The sequence below is a fragment of the Bos grunniens genome, chromosome 10, assembly GCF_055505025.1.
Source record: "Bos grunniens cultivar Pamir isolate PY7600 chromosome 10, Bosgru_T2T1.0, whole genome shotgun sequence".
NCBI lineage: Eukaryota > Metazoa > Chordata > Mammalia > Artiodactyla > Bovidae > Bos > Bos grunniens.
Genome location: NC_141174.1, coordinates 92,148,731 through 92,171,989, shown reverse-complemented (window position 1 = coordinate 92,171,989; position 23,259 = coordinate 92,148,731). Strand labels below are relative to the sequence as shown.

General features: G+C 41.7%; 1 protein-coding gene across 13 annotated transcripts in view; it reads right to left on the bottom strand.

Annotated features, from left to right (window-relative positions):
* The window catches only part of DMGDH (dimethylglycine dehydrogenase), a 164,605-nt gene that overhangs the window by 23,918 nt on the left and 117,428 nt on the right, over positions 1 to 23,259 (bottom strand). For 12 of the 13 annotated variants that reach the window (XM_086323119.1, XM_086323110.1, XM_086323118.1 and 9 more), the window contains 7 exons: positions 17,942 to 18,111; positions 17,310 to 17,463; positions 15,150 to 15,315; positions 14,586 to 14,716; positions 12,644 to 12,861; positions 10,851 to 11,008; positions 8,302 to 8,361 (listed from right to left, as the gene is read on the bottom strand). In XM_086323119.1, the coding sequence (XP_086179245.1) occupies positions 8,302 to 8,361; positions 10,851 to 11,008; positions 12,644 to 12,861; positions 14,586 to 14,716; positions 15,150 to 15,315; positions 17,310 to 17,463; positions 17,942 to 18,111 (1,057 nt within the window). Of the gene's footprint in view, positions 1 to 8,301; positions 8,362 to 10,850; positions 11,009 to 12,643; positions 12,862 to 14,585; positions 14,717 to 15,149; positions 15,316 to 17,309; positions 17,464 to 17,941; positions 18,112 to 23,259 lie in introns of those variants that run through there. The other variant, XM_086323121.1, reaches the window with a different exon arrangement.

Genomic DNA, 23,259 nt, shown 5'->3' with positions numbered 1-23,259 from the left:
CGGGGATGAGGGGTGCATTCACTGTCTTTGAAGTGGTGATGCTTTCATGAGTACAGACTTGCGTCCAAACTTATCCAGTGGTACATTTGAAATATGTCAATCACTCCAGTAGTCTTGCCTGGAGAATCCCACAGACAGAGGAGCCTGGTGGGCTACAGTCCATTGAGTCACAAAGAGTGTGACATGACTGCAGCACCTTCGCATGCATGCAGGAAACTGTTAAAATAATTAAAATAAAGGCAATCTAAAGAATTACTTCAATTAATTCCTAGCCAAGGGTTCCCATACATTTCCAAATTAGAAAATAATTAGCTAAATAGCATACTTAAGACTTTACAATGGAAACAGAGTTTTATAACAGAAATTGGATATATGAGGATAAGGCTATGGTTTTTCCAGTGGTCATGTACGGATGTGAGAGTTGGACTGTGAAGAAAGCTGAGCACCGAAGAATTGATGCTTTTGAACTGTGGTGTTGGAGAAGACTCTTGAGAGTCCCTTGGACTGCAAGGAGATCCAACCAGTCCATCCTAAAGGAGATCAGTCCTGGGTGTTCATTGGAAGGACTGATGTTGAAGCTGAAATTCCAGTACTTTGGCCACCTCATGCGAAGAGTTGACTCATTGGAAAAGACTCTGATGCTGGGAGGGATTGGGGGCAGGAGGAGAAGGGGATGACAGAGGATGAGATGACTGGATGGCATCACCGACTCGATGGACATGAGTTTAAGTGAACTCTGGGAGTTGGTGATGGACAGGGAGGCCTGGCGTGCTGTGATTCATGGGGTCACAAAGAGTCGGACACGACTGAGTGACTGAACTGAACTGAACTGAATGATTCAATGGGTGTTTAATATACTCTGACACATGTTTCAAGGATGATAAACTAGATCTCAAACTCGATTTCATTTCCTTTTTTCTTTCTTCTCTTTTTCCCTCCTTTGTCTTTCAGCAACAGAAATGGGTAAGAGACTAAGGATGGCTTAATTAGAATGATATAATCATGCAGCTCATATAGATAACATAGCAGTCTCCAAGATTGCTATGATAACATAGAGTCTCCAAGCACTCTGCAAGGTGGTACTGCATAGAATCTTAGACATGAAAGGGAGCCTTTATTTTACAGACTAGCAATCTCAGTTGGAAAATTAAGTTAAATAGCTTCCCCAAGGTCACACAGCTAGAATTTAGTGACATTTTTAAAAATTCTGTTAAAAACAAGATTTGGGACAGAATTTATTAACTGGTAGGCTTCCTGGTGGCTCAGTGGGAAAGAATCCCCCTGCTATGCAGGAGACACGGGTTTGATCCCTGGGTTGGAAAGGTCCCCTGGAGAAAGAAATGGTAACCCACTCCAGTACTTGCCTAGGAAATCCCAAGGACAGAGGAACCTAGCAGGCAACAGTCCATGGGGTCACAAAAGAGTTAGCCACAACTAAGCAACATATTAACTGGTAGCCAATCATCTGACCAGGCTGTTTTTCCACTTTCCTGTTTATTCACTGGACCATAGCTGGTATGAGGTTAAAAGAACTAAAACAGTAGTTCTCAGTCTTAGTTCAGTTCAGTTCAGTCTCTTAGGCATGTCCAGCTCTTTGCGACCCCATGGACTGCAGCACACCAGGCTTCTCTGTCCATCACCAACTCCTGAAGCTTACACAAACTCATGTCCATTGAGTCAGTGATGCCATCTAACCATCTCATCCTGTGTCATCCCCTTCTCCTCCTGCCTTCAATCTTTCTCAGCATCAGGGTCTTTTTCAATGAGTCAGTTCTTCACATCAGGTAGCCAAAGTATTGGAGTTTCAGCTTCAGCATCAGTCCTTCCAACGATTTCCTTCAGGATGGTCTGGTTGGATCTCCTTGCAGTCCAAGGGACTCTCAAGAGTCTTCTCCAACACCATAGTTCAAAACCATCAATTCTTTGGTGCTCAGCTTTCTTTATAGTCCAACTCTCACATCCATACATGACTACTGGAAAACCCATAGCTTTGACTAGGTGGACTTTGTTAGCAAAGTAATATCTCTGCTTTTTAATATGCTGTCTAGGTTGGTCATAACTTTTCTTTCAAGGAGAAAGTGCCTTTTAATTTCATGGCTGCAGTCACCATCTGCACTGATTTTGGAGCCCAAGAAAATAAAGTCTGTCACTGTTTTCATTGTTTCCCCATCTATTTGCCATGAAGTAATGGGACCAGATGCCATGATCTTAGTTTTCTGAATGTTGAGTTTTAAGCCAACTTTTTCACTCTCCTCTTTCATTTTCATCAAGAGGCTCTTTAGTTCTTCACTTTCCGCCTTAAGGGTGGTATCATCTGCATATCTGAGGTTACTGATATTTCTCCCAGCAATCTTGATTCCGGTTTATGCTTCATCCAGCCTGGCATTTCTCATGATGTACTCTGCATATAAGTTAAATAAGCAGAGTGAGAAATAACAGCCTTCATGTACTCCTTTCCCAATTTGCATCCAGTCTGTTGTTCCATGTCCCGTTCTAACTGTTGCTTCTTGAACTGCATACAGATTTCTCAGGAGGCAGGTAAGGTGATCTGGAATTCCATTTCTTGAAGAATTTTCCACAGTTTGTTGTGATCCACACAGTCAAAGGTTTTGGTGTAGTCTTCATTGCATAACAAAAACAAGAAACCAGATCCTACCCCTAGGGTTGATCCAGTTGGTTTGGGCAGGTCTCAGACTCTGTGTTCATCAAAATCACACGGAGAGACACTATCGCTGAGTTTGATTTGGGGGGTTGGAATGGTGTCCAATAACTTGAATTTCAAATAAATCCTGAGGTCACACTGATGCTGCTGGTCTGTGAACCACACTTTGAGAACCCCTGAGGGTAAGGCATCAGGTAACTTTTCTTTAAGTTCTCCAAGATAGTAATGTTTAGACAGTTGAAAGTCACTTACCTAAAAACAGTCATTCTCAATCTTTCTTGAAATCACCTGGGGAATTAAAAAAAAATAAAAAATACTGCTGCCTAAGTCTCTACCTTCTATTTTAATTGATCTGGGGTACAGCCTGAGTGTTGAGGTTTTTTTTAAAAGGTTGCAAGATATAAAGGAATGATATTTCAGGTGATTCTGATGTGCAGTCAAGACTGAGAGTTGCTGAAAATATTCTGCTTCCTCAAATCCTATTACCATTTACCTAAAATTTCCCCAGAGCTGGGTACTTCCACCACTATAACATAAGAGAAATTCCTTTCTAACTTGTTGTCCATGAACAATGATGAATTTCCAGTTTGATGTTTTAATAATGCTAATATTTATTGAATACTTGGATGTAGTAGGCCTGGTGGTGAGGGTTTTGCCTCTTTACCATCTTTTTGTTCCACTTTGCTCACTGAATGGTTAGGCTTTGCTCACGGAATGGTTAGGCTTTGCTTACTGAATGGTTCAGTTCAGTTCAGTTCAGTCACTCAGTCGTGTCTGATTCTTTGCGACCCCATGAATCGCAGCACGCCAGGCCTCCCTGTTCACCACCAATTCCCGGAGTTCACCCAAACTCATGTGCATCAAGTCGGTGATGCCATCCAGTCATCTCATCCTCTGTCATCCCCTTTTCCTCCTGCCCCCAATCCCTCCCAGCATCAAAGTCTTTTCCAATGAGTCAACTCTTCGCATGAGGTAGCCAAAGTACTGGAGTTTCAGCTTCAGCATCAGTCCTTCCAATGAACACCCAGGACTGATCTCCTTTAGGATGGACTGGTTGGATCTCCTTGTAGTCCAAGGGACTCTCAAGAGTCTTCTCCAATACCACAGTTTAAAAGCATCAATTTTTTGGTGCTCAGCTTTCTTCACAGTCCAACTGTCACATCCATACATGACCACTGGAAAAACCATAGCCTTGACTAGATGGACCTTTGTTGGCAAAGTAATGTCTCTGCTTTTTAATATGCTATCTAGGTTAGGCTTTGCTTACTGAATGGTTATGCTTTAAATCATTTTTCCTCAAAGAGACCTTCTAATTTCTAGAAGTAATATTGTCTTCCAATTTGGTGTTAATAAATATTACATTTTTTAATTGGAGGATAATCGCTTTACAATGTTGTGTTTCTGCAGTACAAGAATGTGAATTAGCTGTAGGTATACATATATCCTGGAGGAGGGCATGGCAACCCACTCCAGTATTCTTGCCTGGAGAATCCCCACGGATGACAGGCTACAGTCCATGGAGTTGCAGAGTCGGACACGACTGAGCAACTCAGCACAGCATAGCACATGCATATATCTCCTCCCTCTTGAATTATGTATCACATTTTATTCTGTTTCTACTGGTGAGAAACTCAAGACAGGAAGAGAGGGAGAGACAGAGAAAAGGCAGGGGGCATTTTATGAGGGAAAAAATCTTCTGATCTTAATACTTCGCCCTTAGTATTCGATCCTCTGTGGCCCTTGGCTGGGGTTTTATAGATTCAATAATTCCAAGAGGAAAATTCCAAGAACACTTATGACTCTGACCAAAGGCAGCTGATTTTCCTTTTGCTTTTAATTAATGCACTTCTTTCATTTCCAGCAACAATGAAAAACCACTAACTTTTTTCCCCAGAAAGTAACTTCCTCGGGAACAAATTATAATACTATTAAGCACAATGATATAACTTGCTTCAGGTCAAGGGGTTTTAGACTTCCCAGGAAACATTCAGTATTTACATGTCATATAGCACTTCCCATCTCTTCAAGAGATGGTTCTGCTACGTGTTATTGCACAACCCACCTCATGCAGAGAATTAATTTTAGAATCAAGGTTAAGAATACATCCTACAGCTTTAGTTCTTAAAGTTCCGCTCATTTCAAGCTTCATGAGATCTAAGAGCCATCAGGAGCCACATCTTTAATTTTTAGACCTGTGGTGTAGCAAAGTGTTCAGCAAATAGTCCTTAATAAATGCTGACTAGATGGATGAATGTGTACACACAGGTGTATTTGCTTCACATAAGCCGGCACCACTGGGAGACTGACTCGGAGAGCTTTAAGAGTTAAGGAAGACAAATGCCATCTTTACGATCTAAGATTTCTTCAGTGCACCAATTTTATCTTCCCTACTTTTGTACCAGTTTTGATAAGAACACAATTCACCCTAATGAGGCTAGCGTATGTCCTCATTCACCCATCTTCCTTCTTAAAATGGCCAAAGCAGCTATTCTGATCCTACCACAAGACACAAAATTCATTATAACAAAAACATGACTGGGGGAGGTACTGACTGACAAAATGTAGCCATGCAAATTCTGTGATACATGTTGCCAGAAAATTTGGGGGCAGTTTTTCAAGGCTGATAAGCTCTTTATAGAGCTTTCCCTGGTGGCTCAGCGGTAAAGAATCCGCCTGCCAACACAAGAGACTTGGGTTCAATCCCTGGTCTGGGAAGATCCCCTGGAGAAGGAAATGGCAACCCACTGCAGTACTCTTGCCTGGAGGAGCCCATGGAGCCTGGCATGCTACAGTCCATGGGGTAGCAAAGAGTTGGACACAACTTACCAACAGAATAACAACAACAAAGCCCGTTACAAGAAAGGACCTGGCTGAGCAAGTGGTGGGTGAGAAAGCACTCACTGCAGCGAGGTCAGAGTTCAACCTGGGCCACACACGGCACAGCACCTGGGTCACTTCTCTGTGCTTCAGTTTCCTCATCCTCAAATAAAGAGGTGTAGGTATCTTCCTAGCTCTGATACAGCCTGCATTTCTGTATTTGTCTTCATGTTATGGCATACACAGTCATTGTGCAGACACAGAAGGGCTAAGCAGGGAAGTCTACGTATTTGCTTTGCAGGGTTAAAAAAAGAAAGAAATGATTTATAATAATTGGAGAATGCCAGGATCTGGGGGGTTGGTTTTGTTTTAAATACAAATGTTCTCCTATATTTGCTGCTTTGGTTTTCATATAACATCAGTTTCTGAAAGCCATATGGACTTGCATTATATTATTCTTTAAAAGGTATGAAACCAGGCTGGGTAACAGCCTGGCACAGGAGCCAACTTATCAAGTGGCACGGTTCAGTTTGTAATATAAGTAAGTTTTCCAGGAACCTGTTTTGCACTAGAGACTGCTATGGAACCAAGATAAAATTGTTGTGAAACCACCACACAAGCTCAAAACAAAGCTGATGCAACCTATTCACCTGTCTTGGAAATTAGCAAGCATTGCTATGGTTAGGCTGAAGCCCACTAACCACCTGAGTTATGCATCTGAAAAACACCAGCTTGATTAGGTCCCGGTCCTTGGACCTTCACCCGGTGAAGGTCCTTGGTCCTTCACCCGGTGAAAGCATTAGAAATCAACTTTATGACACCCAAATGAGAACAAACGATTCAGAAATCATAAAAACAACATAAATCAAAGTCACTATCCATGAAACAACTAACTTAGTTCTAAGCTGAGATTTGGTTACTGAACTAATTTAAAGGAACTAATAAACACGCAAGTCACACTACACCTGCTTATAAATCATAAAGGGAGGTTTAAAAATCCATTTACAACATGAAGAGACTGTCTGTGCCTTATTCCCAAACAATAATACCCAAATACTGAAGCAAAGAAGTCAGTTATCTATTTACCTACTGGTGACCAACAACAGAAGTTTAGTGCTTTCAGGAGTCAGGCCATTTTGATCCTTAGTTTTACACGGCTAAACCAAGACTTAATGTTAGAAGAAGGAGCAATCTGCTGCCAGGGTCTGCCCGAACTCCAAGAACCTGCTTTCTCTGGTCTGGAAGCAGATGGTACATTGTAAAAACAAAAGTTATGGGGAAAATGTACAGAAAGATAGTCCCTTTAAAATCCTTTAAGAGGTTCTTTTTCCTAAAATCTAATGCCATAAATATACATGTTTATGTTAATATCTTAGCTTAAAATTTGGAACTGATTAGGGGCATTAAAAAAGTTTCCTTAGCCTGATTCATATTCATGTGTTCACAGATTTCCATGGAATGTGAAAACAGCTTTTCCTTTAGCTGATTAACACCTAAGGCAGGACAGGACAGGAATTTTGGAATTCTAACAAATATCCTAAACAAAGACAGCTGCTGTCCTTATCCTTCAATATCACCACTGACTACCTCCACTAAGTTCTCATATAGTAACTAAGACACTGCTTAATATGTATCTGAATCAGCTCAGGCTGCTATAGCAAAATAGCACAGATGGAGTGGCCTAAACAACAGGAATGTACTTCTCACTGTTCTGGAGACTGGTGAGTCCAAGATCCAGGGCCAGTTTGGTTCCCCTGTGAGGTTCCTCTTCCTGGCTGGCAGATAGCCACCGTCTTACTACATCCTCACACGGCAGACAACAAGCTCTGATGTCTCTCCTTCTCATAAGAACATTGACCCCAATGTGGGGACCCCAAGGATGATGTCACCTGACCCTAATGACCTCCCAAAGGCCCCACCTCCAAATAGCACCACGTAGGGGTTAGGACTTCAGCATATGGATTTTGGAGGGACATAATCACTTAGTCCATAATGGGATAACCTGGTTTATATTTGTAGGATTTGCAATAGGTGAGCTAGACTGTAATAAACTGGTCTCATAATAGGCTTTTCCACAATGATTGTACAGGCTGGTGTGTCTCAAACTTTAGGTGCATTGGAATCCCCTGAAGCTTGTTAAAACACAGAGCACTTGGCTTGACCTCTAGGGATTCTCATTTAGTAGGTTTGAGGTTTGAGTCAGTTCCTCATTTAGTAGGGAACTAAGGATTTGTATTTCCAGCAAGCTCCCAGATGATACTGATGCTATCTGAGAACCACTGATGCAGGTTCACTTTAGAATGTCAGCATCAGTTATGACTCTGTGGGCCTGTGTTGTCTCCTCAGTAATAACTTTTATGCTGAACATATTTGAAATGTGTCAGTTGCTCACACACAGATGTTGCAAAGCACGATGCGCAATAAGTAGATGGACAGATCTGCTGGGTGAGGCTGCTTCATGCTGCTGAGCACCCAGGAAGAGTCAATTAATGCAGTATGTCTCATCAGCTAATTGTGACTTCACAAGTCACCAGGATTTACAAGACAGCCTGCTGACATCTTATCCTTACTGATTTTTATCTTAGAATTTAGATTTGGTTTTCAATGTTGATGGATTCTTGCATCAACAGGCACATTAGAATAATTTGAACTGATATCAAATTTTGACAAAGCTTAACATGAAGCACTTAAGCAATGCTTACTATTTATGTTCAACTCATTTGCCCTAAAGTAACACTTGGTTAAATTTTAAAGCATGGCTCTGTCATGAAACAGCATAGTTTTAAGATTTATTTCAAGTACACTTTGGAATGTAAACATACCTTATTTAGTTTTACAAAAGATTCCAGTCCAGCTTCCAAGGGATTTGTATCACAGTTCATCTAAAAGGGAAACATGCATTTTAAATCTTAGATGAGTATAAGTGGTTTTAGTAACATCACTTTCATATTTATTTTTTAAAGAGAATACTTTTTCATTTGAAATATATGGATAGACAGATAGACATAGATATAGATTGTGAACTGGCCTCTAAAGTAATTTTTTAAATCTAAAATTCAAATGTAGCCTTTCAGCAAATACTGTTATTTTAATAGCAAATTAGATGCTAAAATTCCCAGCTTCCAAGTTTCCCAGTTTCCAAGGCTCTTTTGGTATAATAAACGTCTGAGGGATGCCACAACAATGATGTTCTTCCCAGAAACAAGATTCTCATAAGCTTTTACCTACTAATTCTGCATAAATGTGATTTGAAACATTATTAAGTAATTTATTTATCATGCAATCATCCAGAAATCAGGATAAGTGGAGGAAAAAAGCATATGGTAGGAAAATAGTTTCCACAGAGTTCAGGAGAGGGAAAAGGGAAAAAAAAAAAAGAGAGAGGTTGAATTTGGCTATCATTACAATATACTTCAAGGGGAGCTAAAGCCATTATTTGGGACTAGACATGATTTTTGTTTGTTTTGATGTCATCAGTCTCTTTTGTACCAAGAGAACTGATCTAAACCCCATAAAAGGTAGCCAAACTTAACAAAAGAAAACACAGCCTTTGCATGACCTAGATGTGTAATATAAATTTGTTTTACATGATATAAAATTTGAACTCATATTTCCTAGTCAATTTGAGCAACTCTAAGATTACTTTTTACCTGCTCAAATTTTCAAAATTCCAGAAACAAGATGAGAATTTATTACTTAGGGTTTTCTCAGTGTCTCACCCCAAACCTCATGCTTACTAGAGCACACGATACCATCTTGTTGATTTTAAGATGTTGTCCTTACCACACTGACATTTCTAAAGCCCGCATGTGTTTTATGATAAAAAGTCTACTTTTAAGACAATATTTCATTGATTAAAAAAAAAAAGTTTCAGAATTTCAGGAAAAAATTTTAAAAGTCCAGATACTTGATTGCTGTAATAACGCTAGAGGGCGTGCTGGCACCGCTGGGAAATTAGAGGGGCTGGGATGGAGACAGAAGGAAATGAAAGGGGGAGAGCAGAGAAACGCGGCTCATTCCTTGTGGAGAGTGGAGGCAGAGCTGTCCTCTCCGTCTCTCCCTGCAGCAGCGTCCTCTGAGGACCTCCCCCGACCCCGGTAGGCTGAGGATCCCTGCAACAGAGCACATCCTCTGTAAAGCAACAACTGCCCCAGGGCTCTTGTTCTTTCAGTGACTCCAGGAGGCTGTACTGTCTACCTCAAAACCCACTTTCTTCTGCCCCTGATCTAAATGTCCTAGGGACCCTGCCTGTGCTTTCAAACCCACTTTGCCCTCAAATTCACGCTTTATGTCCTAGGCACTTTGCAGACTACCTAATCTTGACAATAACTCTGTAGGATAAAGACTGTCTCTCTCTTACAGAGAAGTGAAGTTTCTGGAGGGTTAAGGCCACATAATATGTGGTAGAGGATACATTCAAACCCCAGAGACCCTACCCTGAAGTACACCCTTTACAACGGTCCCTTATCTAAGCTCTCATACCTAAAACCTCAATGTATTCCAAGAAAACAACTAGTGGACCTGAGAAAATTGAGATCTAAAGATAGTCTGCTGTATTGGAGATAAAATAAGAGAACGGAGTTTGAACCACTGTTTGGACACTTCTGTGCAATCTAGACCAAGTTGTTTATTGTTTCTTAGCGTGCTTGTGTGTATAACTCCCACCTCTTTGCCCAAGAATCACCAATAATACCCTCTTCAAGGAGAGCTGAGAAGGTAGATGACATCATGCCTATAAAAATGGCGTGTAACTACACAAACAGAAACCCTGAGTTCTCATTATTAACGGTGGGTGTGGGCTGGACCAGCACATTCCAGACCACCAACCTTGCCCCTCAGAAAGACAGCTTTTCTTGTTACTTCCCCAAAAGGTGCATAAGAAGAAGGAAATGATGATAGACAATATGACAGAGGAGAAGGAAGAATTTTGAAAGGTGGTCCTCAAACCCCACGGGGTAGACAGGCTCCCTTGGGGCAGCCAAAGTCAGCACACAGAGGCAGATGTCCAGGGCTCTCTGCCAAGCAAGGGGAATTAAGGCAGAATAAACATTACATCACAGTTTCCCTGAATTTGTAACTGGGAAATTGAGGAGAAAAACCTTTGTCCCTAATTAAATACAGTTTTCAGGACTTCCCTGGTGGTCCAGTGGTTAGGACTCCATGCTTCCACTGCAGGTGGTGTGGATTCCAGCTCTGGTCAGGGAACTAAGATTTGGCATGCTGTCCAATGTGGCCAAAAAAAAATTTTTTTTCTTACAATACATTCTTTCTCTTACAGTCAGAGCCAATGTTAACACAGTTAAACTAACCCTTGCATAAAAATCAGATACAACACATGTAAAATTTTAATAAAGATGATAGCATTTCAAACCTCTGACCCCCAGGCTCTGAAAGCTTTTTCCAGTCTTAAGGCATTCATGGCATAGGTTCCAAAATTGTCAATTCCCTCCTCCTGGCCTGCATTCATGATGGCATCGTAAAGCGCTGCAGAATCTTCTCGTCTGTGGTACAGCTCCCAACCCAGCTCACCTGAAATACACCCACAAGGGCCACACCAGAGTAGGAATGACAATCTCTAGGTCTAATGTGCATTAGCTAAAACACATCAACAAATGAGAGGTTCCATTTCTGCAAAATAGACACTGTAGAGTGATGAAAGCTCGGTTCCCAAAAAAGTTGCAACCAAGCCGCACTGCAAAGGAGCCTGCCATATGACAGATGCTTCTGGGCCCAATACTGCCCCACCCCCCACACAGAGAGCAGCATTTAAGACAACTCAGACAATTCAGGACTTAAGCTTACCTCTCACCTTGGCTTCATAATGTTAAGTGAGGAATTAGCATGGCAAAGTTTATCAAGATAAGGGGTTCAAGGTTTAAACATCTCAACCCCCAACTCCTTGGCCCCAAATCGCAAGGCTTAAACATACAGGCCACTGATGACAATTATTCGAATGTTCAATCATTGAACTGTGGAATAGCCAGAGCTTCTAATGGCCCCCGCTTCCTCCTTCTCCCCTACTTGGTCATTTCATTCACCATTAGAACCACAGGCAAAAAAGAAAAGAAAATGAAACCCAACTCAAAGGGTAGGCTTATTTTTATTTTGCTTATGTTTTATTCTGGTCGCCAGTTTTCCAAGGTTGGGTGGAGGGAGGATGGGGAAAAGAGAAGCCTAGGGAAGAGCTATGGCCTTTATACTGTGTGCTCGCCTTGCTCCCCAGGCGAAGGGCTAACGGTGCGGTGCTTCTCCAGGACACGAGCACCACGTACCCAAGTGAATGCTGGGCGCCTAGCACTCCTTCTGCAAAGGGACAAGGAGTCTAGAGGAGGTTAGGAGGGAGCCCAGAGAACCAGTGGGGAACTGGAGAGCATTCATTCATCCCTGTTTCTAGTACCTACTACGTGCCATTAGGTGCCAAGGAAGACTTCTCTAATGCACTTAGTCAGAAAGAAAGATGAACAGGGGTAATGCTTTAAGGGCAGTGCCTGACACATTCAAGATGTTCTCTAAGGGAGACCATTTTGAATTCTCCCACATGGAATCAATCCTAAAGGAAATCAATCCTGAATATTCATTGAAGGACTGATGCTGAAGCTCCAATATTTTGGCCACCTGGTGCAAACAGCTGAGTCATTTAGAAAAGACGCTGATGCTGGGAAAGATTGAGGGCAGGAGAAGAAGAGGGTGACAGGGGACGAGATGGTTGGATGGCATCACCGACTCAATGGACATGAATTTGAGCAGCTCCAGGGGATGGTGAAGGACAGGGAAGCCTGGCATGCCACATGCAGAACACATTGGTCACTGTGGGTGACCCCACTGGGGTCACGGTGTCAGACACGACTGCGCAACAACAACACAGAATCAGCTGGCCTGAACATTCTGTCATCCCTTCCAGCTATTCCAACAACTATCCTCTTTGCACTTTCTCACCTACCTTTCTGAATGGTAGGCAGCTAGCTACGGGCCTGGAACCACAACTGAAAGTCTGCAGAATGACTTTCTCAGACTCAGAGTGGATAAACAGAATTGTCAGAAGACTTGGGCAGGAGAAATCATCCTCCAAAGTTACACTGAAGAGACTGAACATGTGTGTATGCACACATTTCCGGGTGCTTCTAAATTTTAGAGACTTACTCTAGGTTGTTTTCCAGTTCTTACCAGTATAAGATATCCTGATAGCAGTGACAGGAATGTTGGAAACCTTTAAAGACTTGGTTTGAAGAAACTTGAAAACATTATCACTAAGATCTTCAGAGGTCAGTTTCTGTAGGACCTTTCTTGAATATGGCCCTGCGACGCCAAGGACTCCAAGCTCATCAGTTATGTTTTTAATTTCAACATCGTATCCACCTTTGATTGCCTCTTCCTCAATCCATCTGCATTTGAGATTCATAAACACTGTGTTAAATCTTGCTGGAATAACACATGTTGGTAACAGATTATTTCTCTGAAGAAATACTGTGTGTCTAGAATTACCAGAAAATCCCTAGAGTGTCATTTCATATAATAAACAAATTTTTAAACTTGAGGAAACTGAGTCTCAGAGATAGTAAATGATTCTTTTTAAGCTGCTGCTGCTGCTGCTAAGTCACTTCAGTCGTGTCCGACTCTGTGCGACCCCAGAGATGGCAGCCCACCAGGCTCTGCCATCCCTGGGATTCTCCAGGCAAGAACATTGGAGTGGGTTGCCATTTCCTTCTCCAATGCATGAAAGTGAAAAGTGAAAGGGAAGTCGCTCAGTCGTGTCCAACTCTTAGCGACCCCATGGACTGCAGCCTATCAGACTTCACCATCCATGGGATTTTCCAGGCAAGAGCACTGGAGTGGGGTGCCGTGCTACCCACTTACAAATATGTGGGTGATTTTTCACACTACAGAAGGATCCTTCCATTTAAACAAGCTCTGCCACAAAATTTTTTCAAACAGTGACAGCCCTACTACATTTAAACTAATGAGTCCATCTTGGAAAGTTAATTTAAATCCAAATTTTCTCTAATACCCATACATAGGAGACACAATCATGCTGCGAAAGGTTAATAATGTGCCTGCCACCAGACACATGCTTGCTTTGACAATCACAAGGAGAAGATTAAAACTCTAAAGACTGGTTTCAATTTCTGAGTCTTGATTGGAAGCCAGTGAGAGGGTTTGCTTATAATTTACTGAGCAGTCCCTGGAGCTACACAAGTCTGTCATAAAACGATCATCTGGACTGACACAAAGCTAAGTGGCTAAGATGGCTCCTAACGTATCTTGGAAAGGAGGATAGAATTTGCATCACCTTACAACTAGAGTGAGAGTCTGTTGGAGTAAGAGGTTTATCAAGCAACAATATTCCAAATATTCTTGAAATACTAAAGACAATATATTTTAGAGTAGACTAAATAGTAGACTGAAGATTTATGTGAAGAACAGAGTTGGCAAATCAATGATTTCAACGCCGTGATGGGCCAGGGAGCACAAAGTATGGAAGAGAAAAAAGAAGAAAACCCTGGAGGCAACATGCTGCTGCTGCTGAGTCGCTTCAGTTGTGTCCGACTCTGTGTGACCCCGTAGACGGCAGCCCACCAGGCTCCCCCATCCCTGGGATTCTCCAGGCAAGAACGCTGGAGTGGGTTGCCATTTCCTTCTCCAATGCATGAAAGTGAAAAGTAAAAGTGAAGTCGCTCAGTCACTAACGTGAACCGAATGTGAGCATCAGAATCAACAAGACTAACTTGAGCAGGTCACTTTAACCGAAACTTGTTTCCTCACCTGAAAATGGGCATAATAAACACCTTGCAGATAAATCTACTAAAAGAACTTACTGAGATAATGTGCAAAAACGGTTCTGACATATGAGTGATCCCTAGTAAATAGGAGCTAATATTATTAGAACCAGTAAACCCACTGGTTCACTTTACCTTTGGGAGGGGGGTGGTTATAGGGACCCTCACTTGAGTAATTTCCTATGACATGACATTTATTTAGAACAATAAGGTTTAAAGATTTTAAGTTGTATTTTCAATTACTGATTAAAAAGCCCACAAACATAAGCACCCTCGGTGCAAGACTGGATCAGTTATGATGCATATAGTTTTCTTAGTACATGTACACTTACCTAAGATCATGAAGTTCTGACCCAGAACCAGTTACTAATAGAAACTCCCCAGGAGACTGGTGAGAGACAGTCAACTCAGCATATACTCGACCTTTTGGTGTTAACATGTGACTTATATTTGTAAAACCCACCTACAGAAAAGAATAAAATCTTACGTATCCTTTCAACGCCATATGGAAATAAAAAATGTGGATGTCAACAATGTAAGACATCTGAATCTTTTATATCAATTGTGTGAACTATCTGTAAACCTAAACCCATTCATTTTGAAGTTTTCGGTTTAAATGATCGTTATAATTACTGATCATAAAAATTACATTTCAACCAATCTGGGGGTTCCTATTGACACAATTAGACAAAGCCATATGATCCTTAGATAATAATTCAGTCAACAAAAATTTAAATTTGAAAATTAGCTAGAATGCCCTTCACTAGTTGAAGAATTCTCATGTTCATACAGAAATCATTAGGTGAATTGAAATAATTTTTTGAAAATGAGGGGATAGAAAACGAAGCAGGCCAGGATCCTGGACCTTATACCCCTACCCCTATAATGTTATTTACCTTGGGAATAACATTTGCAAAGAGATGGTCCAACAGTCTAATGGAGTCTGGGCCTTTGATGTTAAACTTGCCAAATGGTGACAGGTCGATCACCCCCACTCTTTGCATAACCTGCTGATACTCAGAGCCCACAGGCTCAAACCAGTTTGTGCGGTGAAAACTTGGCCTGAAACACAAAACAAGTTACTTGTTTTCAAAAAAATTCAGAATAAGAACATTTTTATAAGCTCTGTGTGCTCAGTCATGTCCGACTCTTTGTGACCCCATGGACTGTAGCCCACGAGGCTCCTCTGTCCATGGAATTTTCCAGGCAAGAATATTGGAGTGGCTTGTCTCTCCAGATTCCTACTCCAGAGAATCTTCCTGACCCAGGGATCAAATGTGTGTCTCTTACATCTCCTGCATTGGCAACTGGACTGTTTACCGCTGAGACTCCTGGGAAGCCCTAACAAGCCCTACTTGTCTAGGCACTTTCATTTGGGGGAAAAATGCCACCTGTTCTACACGTCATACATATATATTGGAAACTGATTTTCTAAGTTACTTATCTATCCCTTGATCTATTTCCCAGCGAATCAAGTATTAATTAACTAGAAAATAAGGTGGGCTATGTGGGCTCTCAGATTTGAAAAAGAGCTTAAAAGTCACCCAGTCCTTTAGTTGTCAACCTTGGTTCCATATTAGAATCACCTGGGGGAGCATTTTAAAAATACTAATTTGGGGGACATAAATCAGAATATATGAGGGGTAGAGCTATCTTGTCTGGTGCTTCTCAAGTGTTGCTGTAAACATGTCACTTGCACTTGTTACAGATTCTGATGCAGCAGGTCTGGGGAGGGCACTAGAGGCTACCCTCTAACAAGCTCCCATGTGATGCTCGTGCTGGCCACCTGGAGTAAGCAAGCATCTGGCCCAATATCTTCCGTTTTTAGAGAAAAGGCACAAAGTGATTTCTGAGGCCTTTGTACTAGTTAATGACACAGCGGGGCCTGGAGCAAAGGTCTACTGACTCATTATGCAGGGACCTTTCTACTTTATGGAGTAGACTATTAATGTGGTATTTTAACTTCAGAGGAGGATATGTTTTCAGTGGTTTAATTATTAAAATAGTAGAAAAAACAGGCCAGGTCCAAATAGTACAAAATGAAGAATAGATCTGGCATTTATCTGGGTCACTTAGCAAAAAACCAAGCCAGTATTTTGCCCCCAGGTGATCTCCACTGGCTGACTGCAGAGTTCAAATTCATTAATCAACAATTGGCCCACTACTATGCTTTGGACCATTTAGGTCTGATTGTAAAGCAGACATCAAAATCTGCTTAAATAAGCAAAGTATCAGTCAAAAAAAGGTAACAACTTGAAAACTTGCTTTCTTTTGGTTTGTGTCTTCTCATGAGAAAAAAGTATGTAATCATTATTAATCCTAAATACAAGGATGGTATGCAATCCAAGTACTATGTCAACAACTTCAGAGGAAATCAGAGAATTGTTTCAGTTATATGCTTTATGTTTTAGCTTAACCTAAAATAGTAAGTAAATGATCTTTCCCCCTAGTTTATCAACAGTGCATATAATTTGCATAATTCATTGCACACACATTAGAAAGCAGTAGCTTTCAGATATTCCCTTATAAACAGAAAATCCATATTTACACACTGTTTCCATACTATGTGATTTGACCAGGCATCTTAAATCAAGGTAAACCTTTAAAGGCCAAATAAAGGGGCTTGGAGAGGGTGGGGAAGGTTCCTCTGAGCAATTGGAAAATTCCAAGCAGACGCTTCACTTGGGCCGATTGTAGGTTTCTCGAGGCCACATGGGTCCTTAATGTGGGCCAGTGTCACGTGGGATAAACTAAGGCCTCCACTGCACGGAAATTATTTTTATGGAAAAAGGCTCAGTGCTGTTTGGAATAGGGTAGAGTGAAGTGGTGGGAGGCGGATATGATGCTTCTCTGGGGTCCCTCCATCCCAGTCCCAGAGTTCATTCTGCAGTCAGAACCACAGGTAGGCTAAGTCACTCATTTAGCTGTACCCAGGGGTCCTGGCCTGGTTTGTAGAGCCAGTGTGGGGCATACGGGGCTTCTCTAGGGTCCCTCCATCCCACTCCCAAAGTTGACTTTGCAGTCTGAGCCACGCGTAGATTAAGTCACTCATTTACCTGTACCCAGGGTCCTGGCCTGGTTTGTAGAACCAGTGCGGCTGCTCCCAGCCTGCATGGAACCCCATGGAACACTTAGACTCCAGGGTTTCATAAAGCCCACTGACTCGCTGAGTTGGCCTCCCAGCAAATCGTTCTTCTTTAGGATAACCAACTGAAAAAGGAAAACCCATACTCTAATAGCACAGAACCAAAACTACAAAGTATTCTGAAGGGATTCAGAAAATGGCAAACACAGTACTTAAAATCCAGAAGATATATATATATATATATATATACACACACACACACACACAAACACACAGAATATATGTAAAATAAACATATATAAGCTTAATACATAAGCATATATATAATACATATTAAATTTATATTTTCAAGAAACCAAAACCATCATTTATAATGATCATCAAAGGTAAAGTAAAAATAGATTTAAAAGTTAAAATCACTGATGCATTCCTCACATTAAAGGCATATATTCACATAGATTCCTTTTTTGTTTTAGAAGCATATGCTTTTTAGACTCCCTAACCATTCCCCAATGATGCACAGAATAAAAAGCATCTAAAGTCAGAGGTGCTGTAAGTCAATTCTGAACACACTTCACAGACAACAGTAAATTTGCACCTTACCAATATTGTTGAATCCATATGACTCCCTTGCTTTGGCCTCGGTGTACTCAGCTGTCGTCCATTTGCCATAGCGATTGGGATCCAATTCTATCAGATCAAAAGGTGGTTCTCTGTGCAGGATCCAGTCACTGAGATATTTCCCGACACCACCAGCATGGATTATGCCGTATCTTTCAAATATAGAAATAAATACCCTGTTATTAACGCATATTACTTTCCAGCAATGAAACATGTCCAAATATTTCACAAGGCCTCAAAGCTGGAGTGTTCTATGCTATTCAGAACACACAATCAACATAATCTTTATACTATCATCTTTTTCCTCAAAAAAAAAAAAAAAGTTTAAGCATCCAAATTAAATGTGCCTGACTTGATAACTAGTTAGTTTCCACAGTTTCAAGAGATGCATGTCTGTAAAATAGCCTATGACTCTTAGCTAGTAAGGATCTCGCTCTAGGAAAATAGAGGCAAGGAAGCACACAGGCAGATGTGCTTGGTACCTTATCTTGAGCTATGATTATTCTCACTAATATGAATCTTGCAAGAGAAATATCTGCACACTGGTGTGGAATACCCATCCCTTCCCAGACTCAGCTTAGTTTAGGTCCCTTTAGCAATGATCTCTGTACAAGGACTTGGGCCATTATCATAGAGGCACACAAAGAGGCAGTCACCCAGGGACTTGTGGGGAAGAAGGGGAGAAACAGTGGCTCCTGTATTTTGCAACCAATGAGTCACTCGGTGTGGAGGATTAGCTTGTCTATATCCACATGAAGATACTTTAAAACCAAAAACACGGGCTTCCCTGGTGGCTCAGTGGTGAAGAATCCACCTGCCAGTGCAGGAGATACAGGTTCGATCCCTGATCTGGGAAGCAACTAAGATCAGGGAGCATGCCTGTAGATCTTATGCAGAGCTGGAGAGCAATTAAGCCCACTGGGTGGGTCAGAAGGTAAAGAATCCTCCTGCAAAGGGGGAGACCTGGGTTCGATCCCTGGGTTGGGAAGATCCTCTGGAAGAAGGCATGGCAACCCACTGCAATATTCTTGCCTGGAGAATCCCCATGGACAGAGGAGCCTGGTGGGCTATAGTCTGTGGGATTGCAGAGTCGGACCCGACTGAGTGATTAAGCACAGCACAGCACAGCCACAACTACTGAGCCTGTGCTCTAGAGCCTGAAGCTGCAACTGCTGAAGTCTGTGTGCCCTAGAGCCCATGCTCCTCAACAAGAGAAGCACCGTGACGAGAAACCTGTGCCCCACAACTAGAGGAGCTGCCACTTGCTGCAACTAGAGAAAGAGCCCATGTAGCAGTGAAGACCCAGCGCAGTCAAAATCAAATGAATAATTATTTTTTTAAAAGACCAAGAACATAAGTGGAAAATAATTTTATATCAGATGGAGGAATCAGGGTTTAATGTCACCCATGTGAGGTTCTACCCACTCACTCTTATGGGTAAAGTCTCGCGTGGTTCATCTGTGGTTTAAGTCAAGAGAAGCTTTCAAGGAATTGGATGAGTAGGGAGTCATGGGAAGAGGACTAGGAGCAAAAAGGAGCCACATGAGCAAACATCAAAATGCAAGAAATTCCAGTACTCCAGATGACAACTACTTAGCCAGCACTGACGCTTCTGAAAACATGGGAGGACCTTAGCAAAGACTGGAAATGCTAACTACCTTTTTCTACAACAAGATACCAATTTTACTATTTTATAAAAATGATTTATATCATTTGTTATAGTGATATATTTCCTTATACTTGTTGTAAGGACATTTCTTAAGCAGGATAAAGAGATAGCAATTTATACTTCTCTAGATAATTTTGAAAAGAGACTTGATTTGGCTCATCCAAATCACCCACAATCTCACTAAGTATCAAGAAAGCAAAAAAAAAAATTAAATATATGCTTAAAATAATTATGAACTATTTGTATAAACTGTTTATTCGCTTAACCAGTTCCAGTGTGTGACTACAACTGTTATTTTGAGAGCTAGAGATACTGTTTACAAGACTTGAAACTACATAAAGTTCTTTTGGCATTTGGAGGGAATGATGCTGAAGCTGAAACTCCAGTACTTTGGCCACCTCATGCGAAGAGTTGACTCATTGGAAAAGACTCTGATGCTGGGAGGGATTGGGGGCAGGAGGAGAAGGGGACGACAGAGGATGAGATGGCTGGATGGCCTCACTGACTCGATGGACGTAAGTCTGAGTGAACTCCGGGAATTGGTGATGGACAGGGAGGCCTGGTATGCTGCGATTCATGGGGTCGCAGAGTCAGACACATCTGAGTGACTGAACTGAACTGAACTGAACTGAGAGCTTACCATTTACCAGGCATTGTTTCCCCCTGACATCTACCAGCTGATTTATGCTTTAGCGACTCTATTTTACCAGTGAGAAAACCAACCTGCACACAGGAGTTAAATAAGGTTGTCACACTGCAACAGACTGCAGATTTAGGATACAAACTCAGTCATCTGACCCCAGTACACACTCTGTTATTGGACTTTACTTCTTTAATGGTTCTTCTTTTTTTTTCTGCCAAGACACACATAACAGAATTTATATCCTTGGCAGACTCCTTGGGCATAGCCAGGGTTGTGCTTTGGTTTCGTGCGGACTCACCACCAGACCATCATGTTCTTTATCTTTCAACAATGGCATATGAGTAAATAAATAGGGCAGAGTGCTGTTGCTTGAGGCGAATCCTGCATATAATCTATTTATTTATTTTTATGTTAAAATGTGTTTATTTTTTAAAAAACTTCAAGCTTTTTATTTTATACTGGGGTATAGCTGGTTAACAATGTTGTGATAGTTTCAAGTGGACAGCGAAGGGATTCAGTCATACATATATATGTATCCATTCTCCCCCAAATCCCCTCCTATCCAGACTGGCACATAACATTGAGCAGACTTCCGTGTGCTATACAGTAGGTGCTTGTTGGTTATCCATTTTAAACATAGCAAAAAGGAAATTTCCACAAACTTTAGCCCTACAACCCTCATTAAGTTATATGTAAAATCTCATACAACACATCTGCTGAGATGGATGAAACATCTATTGAAAGCCCAGAGTGGTTGAGAGTGAAATGCATAGAGCAAGAGAGATCTGGGTATAATTCTTGTTCTGCCACTACCAGCTGTGTGACCTTGCAAGTTGCATAACCACCCTGAGCTTTAGTCTCCTCATGTGCACACTTTATGACGCTGGTGGAGAATTAATCGACATGGCATTTTAAAGCATATAGTAGGCAAGTGATACATGGGGGCTGTTGAGTCCTTGTATAACCAACAACAGAGTATGCCTCTGCCCAGTGGATAAGATTTTCATAAGGAAGTAATGTATAACATGGAAGTGGAAGGGAACTCGATGAGGAAAGAAGAGTTAGGCTTTTCTTCTATGTCTAGCATTTATCTGCAGAACCCATTATTACATGGCCCAGCTGCTATGCCTTCTGAGTGCTTGTGTCTGCTTTTTTATAACAACTGTTAAGCTGTCAGGCATTACGTCTTACAGCACTCTCCTGTCTTTAAATTTGCTGTTTGTAATCTGTTCTAAGCCAAGATAACCAGATTCAGTTTAGTACAGCTCATTAAACATCTGGGGAGCACTGTGTTAGTCGCCTAGAAGCAGGAGAACTTGCTATATTTGGGACAAAAGTAAAACAGCTTTGATTAGGGTAATGAAAATGAGCACTGGCATATCTGTAGACAGTTTGCAAATATCTATTCTTTGGACTAGAATAACAGACAATACTGAAGTGTAATCCCTGGGCTCCTCTCCAGACTACTGAATCAGAATCTATAGGAGGGGGTTGTATGTGAATATGTTTGCTTGTTGGTTTTCAAATTCAACATGTCTTTCATGGATTCTAATGACAAATAATAGGAATTTCATAGGTAAGATACAAAGGAGGATGAAACACACATGCAACTAAGAACAGAGTTGAGACTTTGCTTTTTAACAAGGCCGGTGGCTCAGTGGTAAAGAATCCGCCTGCAATGCAGGAGACTCAGGTTTAATCCCTGGGTTGAGCGACTTCACTTTCCCTTTTCACTTTCATGCATTGGAGAAGGAAATGGCAACCCACTCCAGTGTTCTCGCCTGGAGAATCCTAGGGACGGGGGAGCCTGTTGGGCTGCCGTCTATGGGGTCGCACAGAGTCGGATACGACTGACGTGACTTAGCAGCAGCAGCAGGAAGATCCCTTGGAGGAGGGAATGACAATCCACTCCAGTATTCTTGCCTGGAAAATCCCATGAACAGAGGAGCCTGGCAGGCTACAGTCCACGGGGTCACAAAAGAGTCAGACACGACTGAGTGACCCAACAACAACAGGTGATTTTGGTGCTCAGCCACATACATGGAAACCGCTGGCCTTCAGAACCATGGACTGGATCCTTGGTATAAGCTGGAAGGGGTAGTCGACGTAAGCATTCCACTGTGTTCCGTGAGAACTATTTTAGCAATCTCAACTTTTAAGTAACAATAACGCCTTTTGGGATTAGGCCAGATTGGTCAGAGAGAGTGAGGCACTTTGATCTGACCCTACCTGTCGTCCTTCCCATTCACCTCACAGTGTCTACAACCTGGGGAAATTACTCAGAACAATCAGAGCTGGATGCCAACATCAACCCCACACAAGCAGATACAGTGTCTAGGTGATAAGTAAATAGTGTTCTAAAGAAAGCAACTTCCTGATTACCTTAGTAATAGGTGTTCTATTAAAGTATAAATATCATGAGACAAGGCATACTGTCTGTTTGTTCATAGATAAAGAGCAATGGTTCACAAAATGTATTGACTAAATCAATAATTCAGTGATTCAGTTAATTGCAGGATCAAAAAAAAATATTTAGGAATAAATTTAGCAAAAGAAGTGCAAAACTTACACTCTGATAACTACAAATCACTGTTGAAAGACATTTTAAAAGTCCTAAACACATGGGCTTCCCTGGTAGCTCAGCTGGTAAAGAATCCACCTGCAATGTGGGAGACCTGGGTTTGATCCCTGGGTTGGTAAGAGCCCCTGGAGGAGGGCATGGCAACCCACTCCAGTATTCTTGCCTGGAGAACCCCCATGGACAGAGGAGCCTAGTGGGCTACAGTCCATGGGGTCACAAAGAGTTGGACACGACTGAGTGGCTGAGCACACACACAGCACACAAACAAGTGGAAGACATCCCTTGTGTGTGAATCACAAGACTCAGTATTGTTAGGATGGTAGCACTCCCCAAGCTGATCTACAAAAACGCAATCCCTATGGAAATCCTAGGTGGCTTCTTTAGAGAAATTGACAAGCTGGTCCTAA